Raw genomic sequence first — 23879 nt, 5'->3', positions numbered from 1 at the left:
CTAGTTATATCTGCTTTTTCTTGCCCTCTTGAGCTGGTTAACTGCTAATGTGGCTTAAGTTCTGGTGTTTTGCCTATTGGATTTTTCTTTCTGTCTTTCCAATGAAGTAAATAATGAAATAACACAGATTCGTTAGCCCATGCCATAAAGAACATTATCCATTTCTTATTTTTGTACAGAACTGATCCAAACCACAACCTTTCAGCTGTTTCAGTTGCATCTTACTATTGTATCATCCAGTTAATTTTGAATAATGATAAAGGTTGATTGCTTGACTGGATTATAAAAAGGAATCAGAATAGGCTTTGTGTGGATTTGCATGTGTGTCATGCATAATCAACTGAGCATTCAAATTTCAGTTGTTTCCTTTGAACAGGAAATTACTTGCCCGTTACAGTTTCTCTCAGGTGCACTGTCCCATATGCATTCAGTCCTTTAGCATGTGCGCTTTCAAGATTGGAGACTACCTCCACAAAATCTGAGAGTGTGCCAGTACCTCTGAGTGTCTCATCCATGGAAAAAGAGGGAGGTCAGGACAGGTAGCACTCAGTTACTGTCAACTTTTCTTACTTGGAGAACCACCTTCCAGTAGCACAGTAAGAAAAATGAGGTAGATACTCCATGCACATCTGAACAAGCAGTTGGAACTCCGGGCACAGGCAACTTTGTAGTCATTTTTAAGAGCTTGTGCCTTTGGATGTTGTTGACTTGTAATTCCAGCAGCATACTGCATAACAACCAGCATGGCCAAGGCTGGCTCTGGAAACTTCTCAGTGGATGGGAACTTCCTTCTCTTCTTCTGAACATGGAATTGTTCCTGAATCACTTCGGGATGGCTCAGGGCTCTCTATTGGTCACCAGACCACTGTTCTGCTGGAGGCAGGTTCAGGATGTTAAGGCAAGCTCTTGGGATGTACTTTGGGCATGATAGCAAGGTCCATTCTCATGAGTTCTTTCAGTTTTAGTCATTATCTACCTAACTCCTATGGAATTAAGTTTGTCCTCACTGAAATTTAGTTGATGTGTTTCATTACTGGTGTGGGTGCTTTTTATTGCTGGATCTGGTAATCTCATCTTGCAGTAAAGTTGTGCTTGTTACTTGAAATGAGCTGTTGGGGGAAAATAGCATAGCATTTTTGGTCTGGATAAAAATCTAAACAAACATGAATAAATTATTCTTATGATGCCTGAGTTATTATTTACTCACAGTAAATTTAAAAGATGTTAGGTAAAGTGAGAACCTGAAATACCATGTTGGTACAGGTATGTGCATGTACTTGATATAATTTCCTACTTTAGTTTTAGTATTATGCTGTTGCATAATCCCATGGCAGCAACTCCAAAAGAAATACAAAGTTCTTAAAATTTTACGGGGGAAAAATCAAATGGTTGTAAAACCTGTTGCAGCACTCCCTACCTAACCCATATATTAATTGGATCCCAGTGATTTACAGGAAATTTTATGAAACGTTTGTATTGAGTGGTGCTATAAACAAAGTGTTAGTGTTATCCAAAGTCCATTCTGTACAGAGACTTTTTGTTAAATTAAAATTCCCAGTCCAGGAATACCTGGCTGTTAGCCCAGATACCTCAGATGCATGTCATCTAGGTTCTTAGGATTTTAGGTTCAGTGTGACAAAGATTGAGAAGACTGGGGAACTTATTTCAGGTACTGAAACCTTTAACCAGACTTGTGCTTATTTTAAATTTCATTCTGAGTATTGGTATAATCTCAAAGTCATTTTTATGCTGTTTTGTAGGATTCGGGGTGGTAATTTTGGTTTTTATTAACTTCCTCATTTTGCATAACACACTCCATATACTTGTTCCGCAGTACAGACTATTTTAAACAAACTTTGACATAGTTTAACTCTCCTTGTGTACATGCGTATGTTCATAACACATCTGTGCATGCGTCGCTGCTCTCAACAACTGTTTCAGTTGGTCAGCAGATGTTGAATTTGGTTTCATTTTGGTAATGCTTATGGGGATGCATGCAGGCTTTCAATAAAAAGGAAAGAAAAAGTCCACCTGATGGTAGTTTTTAAAACAAAATTCCATGGCTGTATTCTGAAGCTAAAATGCAATTAGAAAATTCTTCAGATGAACTGAAATAAGGGAACTTTCAGTATTCAGGACAACATCTGCAAGAAAAGATGAAATCTGTCTTTCCTTTTGCAACTAAAGATCTAATTGTCTGTGGTTTGGGGTTTTTTCTTCATTTTTATGTTCCTCTTCTTTTACAAGTGCCTTTCACTGTGGAGAAGCTGCATTCTTGACTTGGCATTTTTGCAGTAGCTGAGTTGAATTGACTAGTCTCGGCTAGTTAGAGATATTCTAGACTAAATGCTGTTGAGGTGGACAATGTTTAGTACAAAGGCAGAAGTGGACAATAATGACAAAACAAACCAAACAAAAAAAGGCATCTAAATTCATGAGTGGTTCAAGTACACTTTGCTGTTAAAAGATGCAGTACTGCAAGTATTCACGTGGTGCCATAACAAACAAATTGGGTGACTGATACTGATTCAGGGTTTTTTTTAGGTTGGCTCTAACGTGGGTCAGTTTATCTGGTTTACAAAATACTTGGAACAGAAGAAAAAAGGTAGGAGAAGTGGTTATGGGAATGAAGAGAGGAAAGTGGGTCTTCCTCCAGGGCAGAATTCATCACTAGCTGAATTTTTTGGGAGATGCAACACAGGTTATATAATATTATGTTGTAAAATTTAGCGCTGTATTAAAAAATAAAATAAATGTACTTTCAGTTGATACATGAGGTTAAAGACAGTAGTGGACCTAAAGCTATAATCAGTTTTGAGCCAAGGGGCCACATAAACTTCATGAACTACAGAATGTTCAAGATGCAAAATACTCCTAAGAAATCAGCGTGAATACACATGACTTAGCAGTGCATGGAAGTTATGTATTCTAAATTTAGAGAGTGAATTCATTCTGCACAATACTCACTTGGGCTTAACGTGTAACAATGTTATTGTGGTAAGCCTCCAAATAAAATAATTTTATCTATTGTGTATTTTAGGAAACTTTTATGACGTTCCTTTTTGAGGTTATTTAAATCCTGGTTTGCAAATTCAAGCATTGACTGCTAATGGTATTGAACAGTTGTGTGTATTCCTTGATTGCATTCCTTCCATCTTTTGGCACGTATTTATTGCCAAGTGGAAGGAGGTGGAAGATACTAACTTCAAACCTGGGACTTGGTTCTAAGTATTGAGTGCTTACATATATAAAAATAGAAAAGCTCAACACTTTTTTGTTTTCTTCGCTCTTTTACTTAGCTCTTGGGCTCTTTCCTGTGTCAGGAAGAACTGAAAACTATTAGTAGACATCTAATAGACAAGTTATCACACCACAGCTGAATGCAGAAAAGTGGAATAACAATGGCATTATTCCAGGACTCAGGTCCAACTGAACCAAGTCCAATTTTAGATGAGAAAAGAGAAATTGTTGGGATGTCTGCTCAGGTTGCTAGCCTTTACCTGTGAGCAAGTTAGCATTCAAACTGAAAGGTGACTTTTACCTTCACAGTTTGTCCTGGGTGTAACTAATTCCATCTAGAAATTTACACCACATTTAAGCAAGGTATTCTTGGTTCATACAAAAATCACTTTGAGTGTCACTGTTTTGATGAATTTATTTTCTAAGTCAGTGAAGTTTTTCATAAATGAAGTAGAGATCTGCACCATATGGATTCAGTAATCTTTGAATAGCTTATTTGTGCACAAGGGAGAAAATGAGTGCATGCATTGGCTAAGACTGAACAGATCCAACAGCTTGTGTTTGCCGAGAATTACTGGTATTTGCTGGTGTGATGGTGCCTGTTTTGTGTGTGCTCTGGTTCTGTCTTCATCCTGAATAGGCTTCTGTTCATGTGGGTGGGTATTTTATCTTTGTTTCCTGATATGTAGCAAGCTGAATCTGTGTGGAGACAAGTTCAAGATTGTATGCAGCTGAGGTGACCAGGCTATCTCGCTAGGGAGGGCAGGCATGGGAGCTCCCTTTTCTCATTTACAATCCTGTAGGTTGGCTCAAGTTGAAAGCTGCTGTGGTGGTTTTATGGTTGTGTCTCCTGCTCTAGCAGGATTCCATTAGTGCTCAGCAGGCTGCAACTGTGTGAGGCCACCCTGGGATAAGCACACGCTAGAGCAGCAATTCTGCCTGATAACCATGTCTGTAAAGCCAGGTTTTCAAACCCTTCCCTACTTTTCCTCTTCATGTACCCAGCCCTCAAATCCTGGAGCACTTGTTTCCCTCACCTCTGTGCGGCAATTTGCAGCCTTTTCCTTCCTGGCCTGTCTCTCACTTCCCACTCCCCAGGATCTGCACTGCAGGTGTCCTTGAAAACTTGAAGTGACACGTGCATGTCACTTTCTTGGCCAATTTATCATGCCACAGACTACCAAGAAAGGAAGAAAATTCAGAAGCATATAGCAAATCTATATGTGTTCACAATATTTAAGGGAATCTAAAAGATTCTTGGTATAGACTTTACCTTTGTATCACTCTTTATCATCATGTTTGTATTTTGGAAGGGGGCACAAGTGTTCAGTTGACAGTAGTGGTTCTTCATGTGTTAACTTTCATTTTCAGTACTAATATTTTAACACTGCTAATATTGGAATAAATTAGAATGTATTTGTTGTACATTAGCAATGAATCCTTGTTCAAATTACCTCAGAACTGACTTCTAAGATGTTTTCAAATGCCCAAAAAAACCCATTTAACGAATCCTTAAATGCCTTATTTTTACTATTTTAAAAGTACATCTAGGTCTTTTCACGTCTAAATTTGAAAAGCAGTACTGAATGAGAACTCTATAAATGTTATGAATAAAAATGCAGCTGAAATCACTGGTGATGGTGTAATCTCAAATAGGACTGGCTTATTTAGCTTTCTCAATCAGTATAATTCAGTTTGGAATTTTTTAACCATGTGGGAATAGGTATAAACATGTATGAAAAGTCTTTCTTGGTATAGTCAAAGGAGAATACCTAGTCTACACTAAGTTCTCCTTAAAAATTTCTTGGCTAAAATTTTGATAGCCATCCTGTTCTGTGTTGCAATTTATCATATGATTTGTGAATAGTTTGGAAAATTACAGGTTTTTGTGGGGAAAATAGTATTTCTGGTGTTCATTTAATCATTCAAATAAAAGGCTATCTTGAAAATGTTTGAGATTTTATTTTATGAAAATACTGTGTGTTGGAAGCTAAATTTATTTTATCTAAATCACGTAACATTTAGTGACAAATAATGAAGTACCTTATTGGTGTTTTTGTTCTTCAGAAATGGAGGAACAGAACGCTGGACCTGGGATTGAAGATTTATAAAGGATTATGGGATTATGCATTGAGGAGCCAGCAGGCGGAATGCCTGAGTGACTGAAGAAAATGGGTGCTAATGCATCTAACTACCCTCACTCGTGTTCCCCAAGGGTAGGGGGAAATTCACAGGCACAACAGACATTCATAGGTAATCTTTTTCAGTTATCTTGTCACTTCCTTAAATGACTCAGTGGATTGTGTATGCACTGGATTTGATTTGCTTGCAGAAATGTTATGGAGAGCTTCTATTTTCTAGGTCACCAGTTTGAATCCATTCAAGCTCAATCGTGCATGAAATTTAGTACTGTCCATCTGTTTGGCCTATGTATGCAATGAGTTGATCTGCCTTTTGCCAGTAAACAGTTGCCAGGTTATTTAAATAAAATAAGTGGCGTTTTTTATAATTAAACCATGCATGCTAGTTTTCCCTGTTCAAGAGCACTTGCTTTTGGTTAATACCCATATTGTTTTCTACTCTTCCTCAGAATTTCTGTCAAACTGTGTCAGAACATGTAACACCCTTGATCATCAGTATTCATTGTAGTATTGACATTGTGTCCAAGGAATTACCTCCTTACTGCTAGAAGGGATATCTCTGGTAATAAATATGTTAAAGTAACAAACAGGCTTGAAGACAGCTTCTCTTCCTTTTCCTGTTTCTGTAAAATGGGTAATGTGGGTACTTACTGTCCTAACAGTATTATTTACAAGCCAGGACCTTACTTAGCTGGAGACATGGGTTGAAGTGCCCTTAAGAAAGTATTTTCTCATCCTAGTCATAACTGGGGCAGGCATTACCTTTATGTGTTTTTCAGTCTAGTACAAAGAGACCTCAATGCAGATCTAAGTACTGTCACACTATAAATAATAAACAGCTATGTTATGAATCTGAAAGAAGGCAGTCTCTGAGAAGATAAATATTCCATAAAAAAACCCAACCCTGACAGCCTGGAGAATGATCTTAGCAGTAAATAACATCAGTAGTTTATAAATGCTTTTCTCCTTTTTGCCTCAGCTTGCAACACTGCATAAGTAGTTATTGATATTCAGTGTTACTTCTCTTTTTAATCACTATTGGAAGCAGAGTGATATCCTTAGCAGAGGAAAAATTGACTCACTTTGTAAATTTGCTTTTTTCTCGGCTTTCATGGCATTCCTAGCTATGAGGTCTCATTTGAGGACAGACCACAAACTTACATTTAAGGAGGTGTGTGCTGTCACAGCATGCCAAGGAAGAACTTTCAGTCCTAGCATCATGGATATCCATGCTGTAAAGTTCCCCTCGAGGGTTTATATATTTTCAGTTTATCATAGATAACTAGTAAAATATTTGCTCCAGCCTGCATATATGCTTTCTAAAATGCAGCTAAAATGCTTTTCTTACGTGTCTCGGTGTTTTTTAATCTGCCTCTATTGAGTGAAGAGAAGCCCTTAGATGCCTTGAAATAGGCAGATCTGCAGGCTGAAACACCTTTTGAGGATATTTGAAGAGATTTCCAAAGGCTTCATTAAATTCCCAAGAAACTTTCTACATTATCTGTAGAAGGTAGGAAGATTTAGTTGATGCTCTTAACTATTAAACTCAAAACAGAAACCCATTATGTATTATGTCACAATAAATTTACTGACCCCCATCACCTATGGGAAATTGTGGCTGAGACTCTTTTGAGGAAAGTCTAAAAGCATGTGCCTGTCTCATCTTAGGGAAGGCAGATGAGTGTTCTGGGTAAAAGTCTTGCTGAAATATTCTGATATTATGGGGTTCCATAAGTGTGCTCTCTGCATCGCATGGGTACATCTCTTCTTCCCACTTCGTGACACTTGTCTATTTCTCAATTTGATTTTTGTTTACATGATTAGTTTTTGTAGCTGTCTCAGTAGAAAATAGGTGTATCCTAAAACTGATAGCTGAGGTTTTCATCACTTGCCAGAATAATAATATTTTAATGTTGTGTCAGTTTTTACATGTTTGGGGTTTAGATGTTGTCGGGTTTTATTCATTTGTTGGGGGAGGGGGGTGTCTGTTTTTATTGTATTGTGTTTTTTTTTTCTGTAGACGGCATTAGATCTATTTACTACCCTAAAGCAGAACTGGGGGATAGAGTTATAATAGCTGCATAATATGTATTAGTTGCCTTATTCTTGGAAGCTGGATTTAGGCCTTTGGGTTGTTTTAGACATGCTACTTTACCATTAAAGCACTTTACCAAGTTTCGTGCTAAATGGGGGATGAATGCTGAAGTCTGAGAACTGATATGGTAAAGCATGGCAGTTTCATAGTGTGAACTCCTACTGTTAATTGACTTCATCCTAGTTTGTTTATAGTTTATGAAGAGGAGATAAATCAGTAAAAATAGTGTAGTGCGCTTACTTGAAAATAATACTTTTGTTTTAGCCAAAGCTTAACTAAATCATCTTCTTACTGTTCTGTCTGCAACATTCAGGAGGAGGATTTCACACCATTTCCTAGGGTGGTACATCTGTTCAAGATGTTTGCTTTTTTAAGTAGAGCTCTATAATTAGATATTAAAATGTGTGGGCATGCAAAGGACTAAACAGATGTAATTTTTCATTGTCAAGTTCCCAAGCAGCTCCTCTTGGCAGTCATCTGTTTCCGTAAATATTTGTCTGTCCTAAGCTGGGTATGGTCTAGGGGCATGAAGTAGCAATGGCTTTTGAACAGCATTTAATAAATTGGTGCCTTTTAGTATAGTGCTGAGGAATAATTTATTTTTTTCCTACTTTTTATGCTGTTGCCTTATGAAGGAATACAGGCAGCCCAAAAACATTCTCTTCCAGATTTTTTCTTTGAGGGATATGAAGCCACCAGCTGTTGTGAACTCAGAGAGGCTATGATGGTATATCTCTATTTCTTACAAAAAGCAGTTGTGTGGTGATGCTTTTGTAGCTGTGCTTTATCTGTTTGTAAGGGTTAATAGCACTGTTTGCAGTACTTCCAAAGTTAAATCTTGTAAGTAGCTCAGGGTACACAAAGGTTTGAATGGCATTTTAGTATTTTGTGGTGATTCATGTGCAAGTAATGCCTCACGGCAGCCTTCAGAGAAGAAAGAAATTGAGACTTGCAGTGTCCTAGTTTTTCTATAGTGGAATGTTAGAGAATGTTCTGCACTCAAATTTGCCATTAGAATCCAATGTACTTCAAATAGAAATGAGCTGGAATGTTCTCTGGAAACAGAATTTGTCATTATAGAGTGACCAAAGTGTAGTTATACTTTTATTGTGAAATGTACCTCTTGAAATGGAGGAGAAATTCTACAGTTACCTCTATCAGCAGGAGGCTGAATCTCTACTTTTCCATTGTCATATCTAGTATAGCATGCGGAAGGAATTTTTATGGTGGATTTTGCAACAAAATCTCTTTGTTGAAGTTGTCTTGAGTTACTCCTGTTATTTTAATTTAAATATATATTCTTTTCACTTATTGAAATTTCAGTATGATTAATAACATGTTGCCTGATCAAGCAAACCTTAAACTCTGATAAAATGGTTAGATGTCTTTCCTCAAATAAAGCAAAGTTCCTTCTCAAAGCTTTTACTAATAGGAGAATTGTAAAGCCACTGCATTGCGTGATTTGTGGGAGTTTTAATTAGCTTGACATAAAAGCCACTGTGTAAGTTTATTAAGTTATTGATGCCTAAACAATAAAGCAATATACAGAACTGTTAGATCGCTACAGCTGCCTTAGTCTCATATACAGCTTTGAATTACTCCTGCGTCTTTCAAAGTTTGAGAAATACTTGAAATCACATGGTAACTAAATGCCTTGTGTTTTGTCAGACTGGCCCATAACATCACTGTCAGAACAGCGTCACAAAACAACATCACAGCGAATCTGCCTTAAACAGATGGAGCTGTGAGACTGCAGTGATAAGAGCAAGTTGTAAAAGGCCCCAAAAGCTCTGGTTCTAGGATGGGCTTTGGAAGATTAATGAAAAAGCAACAAGTAGCGAAGTACAGAAATGTAAACCTGAAATATTCCTGACAGAAAATAGACAAATACTATTTCAGATGAACCTGTGATTGTTATTGATCTGTGTAGCATTTGCAAATGTTTTCTTCTCATTCTTCTTTGGTCCAGAAGTGGGAGTTGGGTTTGTGTATTTCCTTTTCTCTTTTCTTGTCATGACTGAGGTTCTTCACCATCTGGCTTAGAGTGAAAGCCCTGTAAATAAACTTAAATTAGAAAATTACCCTTAAACAGAAGTATGACTCACATTAAAGCTATGTTTTTTAAACTCCTTTTTTTTTTTTTTTCCTAAAACAATACTTTGGTTTTCCATTACTTGTGGAAATGCAGATTCCAATTCCTTTTTTTTCTCACTGAATTGCTATTGGTATTAGTTCATAATATAATGTCCCTATAAATTATTCTTGAGAAGAAAAATAATTATATGTATACTTTAATTGTATAATGCTCTGTTCAAAGGAAGTCTTTAATAATACAGTAAGACTTCCATTCTCCATATTCTTTGTGATGGTGTGTATGCACAAGTTAGTATTTGTTCTGTGGAGAAGAGGCTATTTTATGTGTTTGACTTCAGCATTACTTAATTATCAGATGACAGGATTTTTACTTGTCTTGCTAAATTTGCTCAGAAAATTATCCCTGAGTGTTTTGGTACTGTGTTCTCTTTTTTTTATTTTTTTTTCTTTTGACTATAATTGTCTGATGCCAGGTATGCATCTGTTGTTTTTATGATGCTTAAGGCTAGAACAGAATTTGAAAATACTTTGAAGGGGGGGATTGCTGGTATTTCAATGAGATATTAGGCTTAGAAAAAGTTAGTACAATTACACTTTTAATGTTACAACTGCAGTATTCTCTTCCTGCTTAGATAAGTGTACCATATGCTATAGAGCTACATCAACTGGCACTGCTTTGTTCTTATAATTGAATATATTTTAAAAAAACACAAGCAACCAAAAAAAAGATTTAAAAATCAAACCGAAACACCCTGAAACCCAGCAAACTATAACTTTGTAGATGCATATAAAAGGCTTTGTTCTTAATGGCCAGGAAAGCTTCAGTCAGGTTTTCAGTTGTCAAATTATTTGATATTCGGAGAAGGAAAAACTGGATAACTTGCAGAATCATTGATGGAGTATTTAGGTGTTATGGACCTTCCTTTTAAGTTTAAAGAATAAATGTGTTCAATTTTCCTTTTTGCCCTTAGGGACATCATCCTACTCTCATCAAGGTTTTGGCTGTGAATCAAAGCTGTATAGCCTTGACCATGGCCACGAGAAACCTCAAGACAAGAAAAAGAAAACCTCTGGCCTTGCCACCCTCAAAAAGAAATTCATTAAGCGTCGGAAATCGAGCCGATCTGCTGACCATGCCAAGCAGATGCGTGAGCTCCTCTCAGGCTGGGATGTCAGAGATGTTAATGCATTAGTAGAAGAATATGAAGGAACATCAGCCTTAAAGGAACTTTATCTACAAGCTAATTTGGCAAGACCAGAAGCTAGAACGCTACAAAAAGACATGGCTGAACTTTATCAATACAAATATTGTACTGATGTTGACTTAATATTTCAAGAAACTTGTTTTCCCGTGCATCGTGCGATATTGGCGGCAAGATGTCCATTTTTTAAGACGTTGCTTTCTTCCTCACCAGAGTATGGGGCAGAAATAATAATGGATATTAACACAGCTGGCATAGATATGCCTATGTTTTCTGCTTTGTTACACTACCTTTATACAGGCGAGTTTGGAATGGAGGATTCGAGATTCCAAAATGTTGATATTCTTGTGCAGCTTACTGAAGAATTTGGAACACCAAATTCCTTAGATGTAGATATGCGCGCACTGTTTGATTATATGTGCTACTATGATGTGGTTCTTAGCTTCTCATCCAACTCTGACTTAGTTGAAACTTTTGGTGGAAGTCAGAACTGTCTAGATGAAGAGCTCAGAGCTCACAAAGCTATTATTTCGTCACGATCTCCCTTTTTCCGTCACTTGCTGCAGAGGAGGATACGAACTGGTGAAGAAATCACAGACCGAACTCTACGGACTCCAACTAGAATTATATTGGATGAATCTATCATACCAAAAAAATATGCTAAGGTCATTTTGAACTGTATGTATACAGATGTGGTGGACCTCTCCGTTTTGCACTCCAGTCCTTCTGTGGGCAGTTTAAGTGAAGTCCAGGCTCTCGTAGCAGGAAAACTAAACATGACTAGGGCTGAAGAAGCTATGGAGCTTTATCACATAGCACTGTTCTTGGAGTTTAACATGCTTGCACAAGGTATGTAATACTGTCCTCACTGTAGAATATACGACCTTATTAGAATAAATTTTAGCAATTTTGCAGTGTAGGGATGCTTATTGTCAGCTGTCAGTGGCTGACAGTTCCTTTAGAAATGGAATTTGTTTTCCATCTGTAAGTTGTTAGTAATGCGTCTATTTCCTAGGGACAGAAGAGATTTAGTTGTATGGTGCATCATTGTTGAGACATGTTAATTTTATCAAGTGTTATAACTGGTATTGATATTTCTAATGCTTTTCTGCTTTCTGTAATCCATTTTTTGGTGTAAACTACAGAGTGATCCTTGTAGAGAGGAGGAAATATTTAGACTTGTTAGGAAGTGTCTGTATATGTTAACAAGGCTGTAAACTTGATTGACTATTTCTGTAGTTTATGTCAAAGACACCAACTCTGCAATCTTGCTGTTGGAAGGAAAACTTAAAGAGCTTAATTGCACTAATCTTAGGTCTTTAATGTCTGCCCCTCTATGAACAGAACTGAAGGCAGGGTCAGTCAGTATTTTCAGACATAAAGTTTAGAAAGTTTTACTACTTCTGTTATTCTTGAAGATCATTCAAATCTTGATTATGTACAAGCTCCTGAACTGAATTACTGCAATCTCAGGTGAGGTGTCCAAGCTGATCAGTGATCACTGATCAGTGAACTAATGGCACTTCTTGTGGTGGCAGGAGTTTTGCCCACAGTTTTATCTGATGGTTTTTGAGCTATTTAGTGGCCATATGATGTATAATGAAGTGTGGAAATTGCTTCAGGCCTTGTTGATGGGGAATTAGAATTTTACTTTTGAGCTGAGAAAGGAAATATCAGCAACATAATTTGTTTAAAGTAGTTAAATTTTTTTTTAACAAAAGTAACTTTTTACAGTAGATCTGTACATCCATGACTTCTAGCTGTCAAATTAAATTTGACAAGATAGAAACCATATATTATAAGCTATAAAGTAGTTCTAAGTAAAATAGGAAACTTGATAGAGTGGACAGGAAAGGGCAGTGTAAGCACTGCATGAAGAGGTCATATTTTTAATGGGTTCTCCTAATAGTTACATGAAACTGAGAGTGATGAGTGGTGAGAAACTAATAGAACTACTGTATCTCATGTGGAGTTTGCCATTAGGAAACTAATTTTCAGATTGTGCTGAAAGCTGAAATAATTGTTCTGCAATAAAACTGGCACAAATCAAAGGGGATGTGTTTTCTGAGGTAACATTCTATAGGATGCAATTAAGATGTTCATAGGCTCAGAATCATCCAATCATAGAGCAGCCCAGGTTACAAGGGGCCTCAAAAAGTCATAGAATCCAACCTATCCGAGTGAGAAAGGGATCCTCGGTGAGATTGTCCAGCATTCTGTCCAATCACTTCTTGAAAACCACCAGTGATGGGGACTATACTGGGTCCCTGGGGAGATTGTCCTGGTGAAGTGATTGTTCTCATTGCAATAACACCTTGTGCTGAGATGTTTTCCAGCGCAACTTACACCTGTTGCTCCTTGTTCTTTTCACGTGGCTTCTTGTGAGAATTTCTGTCCTTTTTATAGCTGCTCTACAGTTGCTCAGGGTCTGGGAATACTATGACAAGGTCCCCTGAGCCTTCTGTTCTTGAGGGAGAAGAGACCAAACTTATTCAGTCTTCCCACATAGACTAAGTTCTCCAGTACTTTGATCAACATAACGGCACTCCTTCAGACTCTCTGTTGTCTATCTGCATCTTTCTTCTTTTTTTCCTTCTCAGTACACCTAGAAACTTCATGTTTCAGAAGGGGCAAGAAGTTTTGCTATAGTTGAACTATGGTATTAAATTAATTACTATATGATATGCGCAAGCTAATAGCACTTGAGAACAACTCTGTAGATCAGCTGAAAGCCAGAAAGGAAAATGGGTTGAAATTAAAGAGGTGATGGCGTTTCTCAATTTTGGTGCATGCACATTTATACAAGTGCTAAAAGGATTTAACGCGCTCAGGGAATACTAATGAGAGAATTAAATGGTGAATGAAACCCTCAGCAAGACACTGAATAATTATGCACTGTTTCATAAATGAACAGGGTGCAATTCTTTTCCTCAGATTGGAAACCTAAACTGGAACAACTGTGATCTGGAGGTGTTCTGATGAAGCAGTGTTAGTTATAGCAAAGCAGAAAAGCAGTGACAGATAGAGAACTTTCAAGAGAAACTTAGGTAAACTTATAGATAGGAAAATGGCTTTTATTTTCTATATTAGTAAATACTGAAAAATGAGCTCTTATTTTATTTGGTGCTGAGTTTGTTTCTGGTCACTTTGAGCTCGCTTGGATCAGCATGTCCCTAAGCTAGCACTCTTGTCAGTAATCCACTGCAGAATGGTGCTGCTCTGGAGTGTATATTCCATGAGTCAGTGGTAACAAGATTTCTACTTTTTCCAGGAAGCTTTCCCCCAGTACTACCTCTAGGAGAGTAGAAAGAAAGGCAGCAGCAGGAGCTGCACTGGGCTTGCACCTCAGCAGCACACTTGACTGGGTGAAGCCAGCAAGTGCAGGAGTGCAGGCTCAGACTTGGTGGCCCTCTGGATGAACTGGAGCTGCAGTGTTTTGAGGGTGGTCATAGGGAGGAGGTAGAGGGATGTAGTGGCATTCAGAGGCATTCAGTAAATCCCTTTCTGACCACAAAAGTAGTGAGATTGAGGTGTGGTGCTGTTGTTATACATAGGGGAGAAATGCAGTAAGATCAGCAACTGTTGAAATCTATTAAATTATCAAATACTTGAAAATGTAGGTTTGGCACTCCTTCAGATATTGAAATTCTAGATGTTAACTTCACCTAATTAGGATTTTACAAATTGGTACTGCATTCCCTAGCTACTGGAGAAAGTAGTAAGCACTCTGTAGAGCTGTATGCGCCAGTGGAGTCAGAATAATAGTTTCATACTTAATTTGCAGAGTTCATGTTTAGGTCATTGGTACTGTGCAGGCACAGAAGAACTGTTCTGGTATAATCTTATAATCAAAATTAAAAGGAAGCTTATTTGGTCAGGGAAAACTCTATGCCTGCATGTGACTGAGATCACTTAAAGATGTGCTTTTGTCATGACCACTGTTCTTGTTCCTGACTGAATTGTAGCATCTTGTCCTCATTTATTATGATTCTTAAAATGAGGTAGATGGGAGATGTTAATTTCAGTAGCATCCATCCTATTCCCTGATTTCACATCTAGCAGACTTCTATGCTGGAAGCTGTCACTCAAACATCTGACTTCTAGTGTTATGCAGAGTGATGAGGAAGAGACAGCATTGTGTAGGTGTTGGAGGCCACTGAGCAGGCAGTTCTCCTGACATCTCCTGACATCGTGACTTTTGGCAGTGTTTTTCCACTCTGTGGTGCAGCAGGTGTCCAGTTCTGCCCAAGTACTGACTGATCCCATCAGCTGGCTTTCTCAGTAGCTGATGTCTTAAGTTTCTTCTCTAGCTTTCCACACGCTCAGCTAAAGTTTTTTGTTTCAGTTCACTCCTGCTAGCCAATTGCAAACTTGCAAAGGCTTGTCTCCCTGGTTTTGTAGAAAATATTCTGGGCTTATTAATGTTATGTCTGGATACTCTTCCCAATTAATTTTTCTCGCTTGCACTTTTGCTGGGTGTTTGTAACTGAGTGTCAAGTGAAGTTGCTGTTCTTTAAAGCTTCTGATCAGCTGCTTTTATTTTTAACAGATTTTTGTTTGATTTGTCTTCAGGGACCTTTGTAAGTATCCAGATGTTGCAATTTTTCTTCAGTTTCAGCAGATGATTCAGCTTTGAGTATTTCCATGGAAATTTTCCCATTCCTAACACAGTGATACACCTTTTTCTGACTTGCGATTTAATACATAGTTTCCCTGTGGTGAAGATAGTGATAGGGTGAGTATGTGCATTAAATCTTTACTGTCCAAGTAAAGCAGGACAACCTTTATCTAGAATTTCCTTTGCCTTCATCTTGATTTGTTTTAGCTGAGGGTTGTCACTTACCTTTCAAAATAAACTGAAATGGATGTTTGAACGAACTAATTTGAGTAAATGCAAGCATATCTGGTCAATAAAGCTGGTCATACTGAAACCCATTTGTACCTAATGGGACTGACATTGTTGTTAGGGGTCCTGTGGTAGTTGTTACTTTCAGAAGTGAAGCTCGTCAAGGCTTTCACAGAGACTATGTGGATTAGAGTCGTCTCCAGGAAGTTGGAGCACATCCCGTAGTGGAATGTTCCTGTGCTCTGCCTGCCTGTTTCTGCCCTCTGCTGCAGTTTTTCTGTCTTCATGCTACCTTTCTGCTCTCTGTCAACTGTACTGGTGCAATTATTTTAACACATTGACTCACAAAGTTTGGGTTCAATATCACTTACCCTTGCTCTTCTGTAGCACGGTTACTACCAGATCAGTTCCCTAGTCCTGTTCATCACACGTTTTTAAAATACTCCCCACTTCCAGTCTTGCTGTAGTGCCCTACTATTGCAGGGAAGTTTGACTTCAGGCATATTAGTTTTATTAGATAGCTATATTACATATGTGAATCCTCTATTGCATCTTAGCCCTGTTGCCCACTGTCATGAATAGTCCCACTGAGGTGCTATACAGAATGTTTTGCTGTGATAGGCTTTTGGATACTGGGACGTTATGAAACAGTTTTGCCTGAGAACCTTTTCTGTCACCTGTCAAATAAGTTTTCTAAAGTAAGACTGACAAATAACTCAATTTCTGACTTTTTGCTTGCCTTTGCTTTTATATTAGGAGTTGAGTTTACTCTTGACAAATATAAGAACTTAGAAACTTTATTGTAAAGCCTTATTCAGTAGCACAGCATTTGATCTAGAAGCAGATATTGCCTGACATCAAAGGTACTCTTGATCTTAGGAGGGCTGAAATACTGAAATGCCAGGGATCTCACGGTAGCAATATTAAATACACATTCAAAAAAATTCAAAATCTGGTTCCTGTGATTGCCAGCATGGTCTCTCCTAATGTGACAAACTTAAAAACATTGAATAGCTTCTAGATTCTAGCTTCGAGAATTCTTACTACTTTTTTTTCATTGGCTCTACTAGTGTGCACCAGTTTAGGGGGAAAGGCTTCCCCACAGAATGAGTTCAATCAAACTAATAGTTTTGTAGTAAAAGCTTTGCTTAATGATGCTTTTGCTAATTGTTGAAAGCAGTTAACTTGTCAGCTGTTCTGATCCGAGGTCGCTAGCTAGAATGCTAAATGTGGACTCAAGCTATTTCTGTCTGGAAGGACTGTGGGACTGCATTTGAGAGAGAACTGTGAAAGCAGACAGGACTCGATGGTAGGCAGGCTCCATTGGCATCCAGCAAAAGGAGTGCATGGAATAGCATAGTTTGTGCAAAATGTGATCATTAGCCTTCCTTTTTGTAGACTCCAGGTTGACACTCTGAAGGCTAGTAGTGGTCACAGAAGCTTCTGAGACACTGCAGATGGATTTTGGGAAGGCTGTTGCTCCCTGAGTATTAAAAAATTGTATTCACAAGAAAATATGCTCTGTTCTACTGTGAAGAGCAATATTGTGGCTATTAGATGACTACTTTTTTTGCCAAGTGGCTGATTGTTAAAGCAGAAAAAACTTCTGCCAAAAAAGAAAGGAAGTTGGATTCTTTCCATTTTCTAGCTTTTCCAAAGCTAGAATTGGGTTGCCCCAATTTATTTAGAAGCTCAAAAAACACTTTAATTATTACCTTATGCTTACTTCAGAAGAAATACTTTTAATAATCCTACACTTCTGACCTATTGCTAAAGTTACTTGGGAAGAAGACTGTTTCATTTGCTAGTCATTCTTAATGAGCTTTTCACCTGATGTCATATTATTGTTAGTTGTGCAATAATTGAACTTGACAGAAGAATTGAGACTGAGCTGATGTACTGTTTCTATAAATCGGTGTTGCTCAGACCTTTGGAACTGCATTTCTGGTGTGTTTTCAGGGGGAAGGCATCTTTGCTTCAAAAATAAATGTAAGATGAAATACTAGGAATGACATTAATTTTGAGATAAGTCTCTGCTCTTGTAGGTTGAGTTTCCTGGTGACTGATTTTAGTGTGTGGGTTTACTGCCTTTGAAATGGAGCAGTCCTTATGTATGATGTTTGGAGTTCAGGGAAATGCTGTTTCTGCTGAAGTCAGCTTGCGTGCAAGCAGAATAATTGCATGCAAAAAATTATGTTAGGATTTAGCAGGGGAAGGCTGAGTGCAGATGACCCTAAATAATGGTTTCAAACTATTTTGTTTCTTATTCATGGGAGTCAAACTCCTCTCTTAAGCAAATTGCAACTAGTCACCGCTTTCATTCATGTGCCAGGTTTGCTGCTAACTTAACATTTTCCTTTCTTGAGCCCCAAAAGGAAAGCTGAGAGAGACTCGCATGACAAAGTTAAATGCAATGTCAGCCCTTTGCTGTTTGGGTAAAAATGGATCCTGAAGCTTCAGACTTCATTTATTCATTTTTCTGACACATGCTGAAGTATTTCAAGCTTTTTTTGATGATAAGTGGGATTTTGGATGGTTTAGTTGTTTCTTGTTTGTTTGTTTAAGGCTGTTTCTCAGATTCTTGACCAGAAGTTTTTAAGACTTAAAAAAACTTCATCCTTTAGGAATCTGGGGAATTCCCCCATTTAGAGGGGGCAGTTTCACTAACCTGTACCTCAACCCACAGAGTGTATTTCAGAACAGTTCTCATGCTCTGCTCTTACCTGTTCCAAGTGCCTCCAACCCATCTTGGTTGCCTGTGCCCTGCTCACTTAAGGCCAGTGCTTGCCATGCAGATTAGAGGTCAATGTCTATAATGAGTAAAGTAGTCATAGTGACGATAATATGTGACCTCATGGAGATAGGTGGCTCTGAGAAGTGCCATACTATTTCAGTATTTCACTATTTCAGTAATGGTGAAGGACAAAGCAGTTGTGTTGAAACATGACTCACCACTCATCCCTTTGTCAGAAGCAAATGGAGAGTCTGTCTGGGGATGCACAGTGTAATGCTGCATGTGCTGCATTGGTCAGAAATATGTGTCCCATGGGTACCCATTCTGTCAATGGCTGCATTCAGTTTTCTTTTTCTTAGGTGAATCAGACATGTGGAGAAAAAAAAACATCCAGCTGCTTGTTGAGGAAAGTTTTGTTTAAATATAAACTGGTGTAAAATGCATTACTATTGGGGGACAGACATTACTCTTAAAAATTGCTTTAGAAATTTAATAATGATTGTGTCCAAAACTGTGCATACATTCAGGCATATTCCTGAAAAGCATAGAAAGTTTTATTGGTAGAATATTGTTCTTACAATTACCATATTGTGGTTGTTATAGTATTGGGTACAAATATGTGTGTCTAATAGGACAGGTAAATTTAAAACCAATCATGTGATTAAACCATTGCTTGCTACTACCTTCTTAATCCTCCTGTTTAAATTCCCATTTTTAGTAACTTTACTTCTGCGTAGTAGCGCCTTTGACAGATTCCCTCCTACTTGAAGAAGCTTGTTCACTTGTTACTACCTACTCCTTAAAAACATATCTTTCACGTTATTAGTAACAATGGAAATTGAATGAATACTGTATATTCTGTATGCTGCCCCATGTAGAAAAGTAATATTTTTCTTTTATATCTGTTATTTGTTGCTAGTGAGTTTTATCTGTATGCAGCTCATGCAAAAATATGTAGCATCAGGAGACCCATCTTTGTCTTGACCAGGGTTGAGATACTCAAGACTTTTGCTAAGCTTAGTTCAAGAGCTCAGCAATGTGATACACATACCTAAACAACAAAGTTTAGTTTTTAGGTATCTTTGAAACTGGGAGAAAAATGATGATGTATAAGCAAAATTGCAGTGTAGACATGTAGCTTTGAACTGTCTGGGGACCTCTTATAGGCACAGCTGTAATTTTGTGGCTGTAGTGGGTTGACACTGGAATGTATAATTCTGAGAATTTTTTTTTTTAAATTGCTATCTTTGTGCTAAACCAGATATACACATGAAATCAACAAAGTGTTATTGGAGACTTAAAGTTATCAACGTTGTGGTACCATCTGTCTTAACTCTGTAGTCCCAAGTACCCAGGTTTTCAGCACTCCCACAGTACATCTTCCCTAATTTCTTCCAAATCAGCTCCATTTCCCTTCAGGAGTTTTAACTGTGCTGTCTCTCCTTCAGAAGACGTGTACCCTGTGAAAGAGTAGATCCTAATAAAGCAGTGGGTAGGAAGAAACGGTAGCAGACTCCATAAATCCGACTCCCTTCTGCTTCCTTGTCAGAATGTGCTCCCTGTTCTGGCACCCTCTGTGCCTTGCTGGATACTGAGGCCATCGTGGTGGCCTGGAGCAGCCATCCACTGCTTTCTGCCTTCTGTGTGAGTCAGAAAATGATGCTTTGCTGCCCTCATTCTGTACTGAGTAGCCAAGTACCAACACTGTTACAGCTTGTGTTTCTTCTCTGTATGGTCTGTCTCAGGAAGGTCTGTGAGCAAAGTGATATGGGCAAAAATCCCACCTTTGTTACAGATCAGGGGTTTCTGTGGATCTACTGCAAACAACACTGACTCAAATTCTCAATGTTAAAATGTGTTAAACACTCAGATAACGGAAGGCAGTTGTGATTGGGTTGAACTACCTTTCCAGTTGTTTATCCAGGCATGCCAGCAGCCATGATGCTTCATGTGCCTTTAGAAAGTAAATAACCATGTAATTGGAATCATAAACCACTGTTAAAATTATTGTACTTTTAGTCAAAATATAACCTTGTTTTCAACCTTGAGGTGTAGAGTACCTATCTTTACTCTCACTGGGTGTATATGACCCTTTCTTAGGCACATGTATTATTCCTTCAGGGTCAAAGTGCCTCTGTAACAACATTGCTTATTGTTGCCCTTGTTTCTTAGGCTGTGAAGATATTATTGCTGAGAGCATCTCACTGGACACCTTAATTGCCATTCTGAAGTGGAGCTCTCAGCCGTATGGTTCCAAGTGGGTACATCGCCAAGCGCTACATTTCCTCTGTGAGGAGTTTACCCAGGTCATGACTTCAGAGGTCTTCTACGAGCTCAGCAAGGACCACCTGCTCACAGCTATTCAGTCTGACTATTTACAGGTAACCTGCAATGCAGAATGCAGCTGGTCCTGCTAGGAGCAGGATGTATTATACCATCACTAGGAAATGCTTGGGAGTAGTTGATTTTAAATCGTAGGCTGAAGAGGGCTGTATGCACTGAGCACTCCTTCTATAATGTGTAAAAAATGAAATGGAAATAGTGATTAAGAAAGTTGTTTTGGTTCTACATACCCAAATGTGGTATATGCTGTTGCTTAGAAATCTAATAATAGTTTATGAATGGATGCAAAGTATTTTAAACACAGCATTTCTGAACCTAACATTTGCCTTGCCTGTTTAAGAGTTCTATAAAATTACATGGTGGGAGTAGTTTTGCTGTAACACCACACATGCTAATTTGGGGCAGTGGGAACTAATAAACGAGAAATGGTTCAGAAAACTCAAACTTACTTTCAAGGAGAGAGAAAAATACCTTCTCTGACAAGTATTGCAGAAATTTTTAAATTTATTTTTGTGACTTGCCTTCACTGATTGTGTGGTTTTAGGGAGAGAGAACTGTACGGTCCAACAGAGAGATCCTGGATTTTTGCTGCCATTGCTCATCAGGGGAGATACCTTTATGATGACTACCCTTTAATAGCTTAAAGATTACTACATTATTTTTTAACTGCATTCATCTCAATCTTACATTTTTGTAAAGGATTAAGTGCTAGAGATTATTTACAGTGTTTTTTTTAAAAGTTTTGTTTTCTTAAAACATTTAAAACAGAAATTATGGTTAACAGTACTGTTGATCTTCCATGAGAGTTTATATTGCTGAATTTGTAATGTTAAACAAAAGTTTGGAGCACCCAGAGGTAGAACTGCCCCTTTTAATTAAATTTAGTAATTCAAGCTTTATACCTGTAAGTTTCCATACTAAATAAAATTTTTCCTTCTGTACGAACCTTATTCCTCCTCCTAAGGATTCAGTAAGTAATATGAATCTAGAAATTATGGTGATGATATACCTATAGTACAACTTAAATATTAGGAGAAAGTGGTAAGTAGATCATAAAGTGCAAATACTTCATGCTTAGGTACAACTGTGTTTCTTTAGAGCTGTAAAAGACCTGTGGGTTTTTTTTGTCTTTTGTGTGTGTGCATGTGACATTAAGCATATACAGATTACTGACTTCCTCTTTCTACAGGCAAGTGAACAAGATATTCTTAAATATCTGATTAAATGGGGAGAACACCAGTTGATGAAGAGGATAGCAGATCGAGGTGAGGATACTTTAAACCATGCAGTACTAAACCAAATAAACCAAAATCTATGGTAGTTCTGTTTTGTGAGTCGCTTGTAACTTAGGGAAATTCAATCTGCTTTGTCCATAATATAGTCAAAACAAGTGCTCTTGCTTTCTTTAAAGGTTTTGTTATCTAAAATGAGAACACAGCATTCTGAGGGAGATGGGAGTGTTTAGTCTGAAGAAGAAAAGGCTTAGGGGGGATCTTAGCAGAGTCTATAAATATCTAATGGCAGAAAGCTAAGAAAATAGAGCAGCGCTTTTCTCTTGGCATCCAGGACAAGATGAGAGGCAATGAGGCATTAACTGAAATACAAGAAATTGTGAAGATGGTCAGACACTGGCACTGGTTGGCCAGATTAGTTGTGGGATCTCTGTCCTTGGAGGTATCACATCTCAGCTGGAGGCAGGGAAGGGCAATGTGTTGAACCTTCCCTGGGGAGGTGTGGGAAGAGGGCATTGTTTGTGACTGCACCAGACTTTTAGAGGTCCTTTCAACCTCTATGACTGTCTGATTTTGAAGTCTGGTTGGTTTCCTGTTGTCTCAGAATTATTTTTCTTGTAACCAATTCATGAAATAAAAACCCCTTCAGTATCTTGTTATACAGGCTTCTCATAGTAGTGTTACTCTTAGTTTACTGTGTCAGCCTTCCCCTGCAGTTGGAGTGTGTCTCTGACAGGAATCTGTGGTAGTGAGAAACAAACTAACAAGTGGCACCAGTGTTTTCCCTAAAGTAGATATAAATGTATTTTTATGAGCCTAGATGCACATTAGTGCTACAGTGGTAACTTCAGGAGCAATCTTACACATGCTGGATATGGGAAGTAGGTTAAACACGTATGTCCCAAATAACAGGTGCAAGGATCCTGTAGTTCATCTGCACTAAGAAGCGTCAATCACATAATGCCAGAAGAGGAGCAAAAGGGAAGAACCTGCCTAAGTAAAAACAGAGCACTACTGGTGTAACTACTGTCTTGGGAAGGCTGGCTGTGCTTTTGAAATCCACTGTTACTGCTTGCAATACGACTGCTTTGTCATGGACATGTTTTATGAAATGCAACAAAAAATTAGTTAAAGGATATGCTTCTAGTGTCCTGACTAAGTATTAACCTATTTCCAAAACAGGATTTTCCAAGTGTTTGTCCTAGGGCACATTGGAACATAATGGAGCCAGTTAAACAGTAACAGACCTGGGCTGCGGCAGAAGCTGCTCCTTTGGGATCACTGCACAGCTTCTTGCTCTGACATTAAGTAAACAGCTCACATCTCTTATCTGGGATCATCAGATAACACAATAAGCAAAAGCAGAAGTAGTGACGCCAAATTCTGTCAGATTAGGGCCAGATTTAGTCTGGTAATTTCATCTAAATTCTTCAGTGGCACTCCTTATATTGCAGCTCTGAATGTGCGATGCTGTCGCTAAAATGCCACAAAGCATTAGAGAACGTAATGAGCTGTGGCCAGAACTTGAGCTGCATGTACTGAGGGAGGGTGGGTATGTTTGACAGGTTTCCTCAAAGATGGAAACTAGTCAGTCAAATTGAGATTGGGCACAATACCTAAAATACACATGTGGGCTGCATGGTCATCTTGCTGTCTCCAGGAAGATACCACTTCTGATAGAAATAGGTGTCCTGTGACCATGAGAGCAATTTGAACGGGCTTGACACCATGTTACTGAGGTGGCTTACACAAGGAAGTGAGAATAATGTATTCCTGAAGACCCTTCAGACCGTAATTTGTAGAAAGTGTCTTTGAAAACTGCTGGGGAAAGGCAGAGGAGCTTCAGGAGAGAGTCCTTGGGGGAACTGCTAGCAGGGAGGTACAACTGCTTTCATAGCATAATTCTTAATAGAGTTTTCCAAATGTTTATCACAAATGCTATGTTTGTATTT

The 23879-nt window shown here is 38.2% G+C and overlaps 1 protein-coding gene across 2 annotated transcripts in view; it reads left to right on the top strand.

The window, feature by feature from the left end:
• BTBD7 (BTB domain containing 7) overlaps positions 1-23879 on the top strand; it is a 51373-nt gene that overhangs the window by 13642 nt on the left and 13852 nt on the right. For both annotated transcript variants that reach the window (XM_005520174.3, XM_014249940.2), the window contains exons 2-5: positions 5308-5493; positions 10542-11621; positions 20525-20733; positions 21885-21960. In XM_005520174.3, coding sequence (XP_005520231.1) covers positions 5412-5493; positions 10542-11621; positions 20525-20733; positions 21885-21960 — 1447 coding nt within the window. In that variant the 5' untranslated portion in view covers positions 5308-5411. The remainder of the gene's footprint in view (positions 1-5307; positions 5494-10541; positions 11622-20524; positions 20734-21884; positions 21961-23879) is intronic.

The sequence above is a fragment of the Pseudopodoces humilis genome, chromosome 7 (assembly GCF_049639895.1).
Source record: "Pseudopodoces humilis isolate 2021_Gansu_Grassland_sample_001 chromosome 7, ASM4963989v1, whole genome shotgun sequence".
NCBI classification, from domain to species: Eukaryota; Metazoa; Chordata; class Aves; order Passeriformes; family Paridae; genus Pseudopodoces; species Pseudopodoces humilis.
This window is presented reverse-complemented; position numbering and strand designations above follow the sequence as displayed.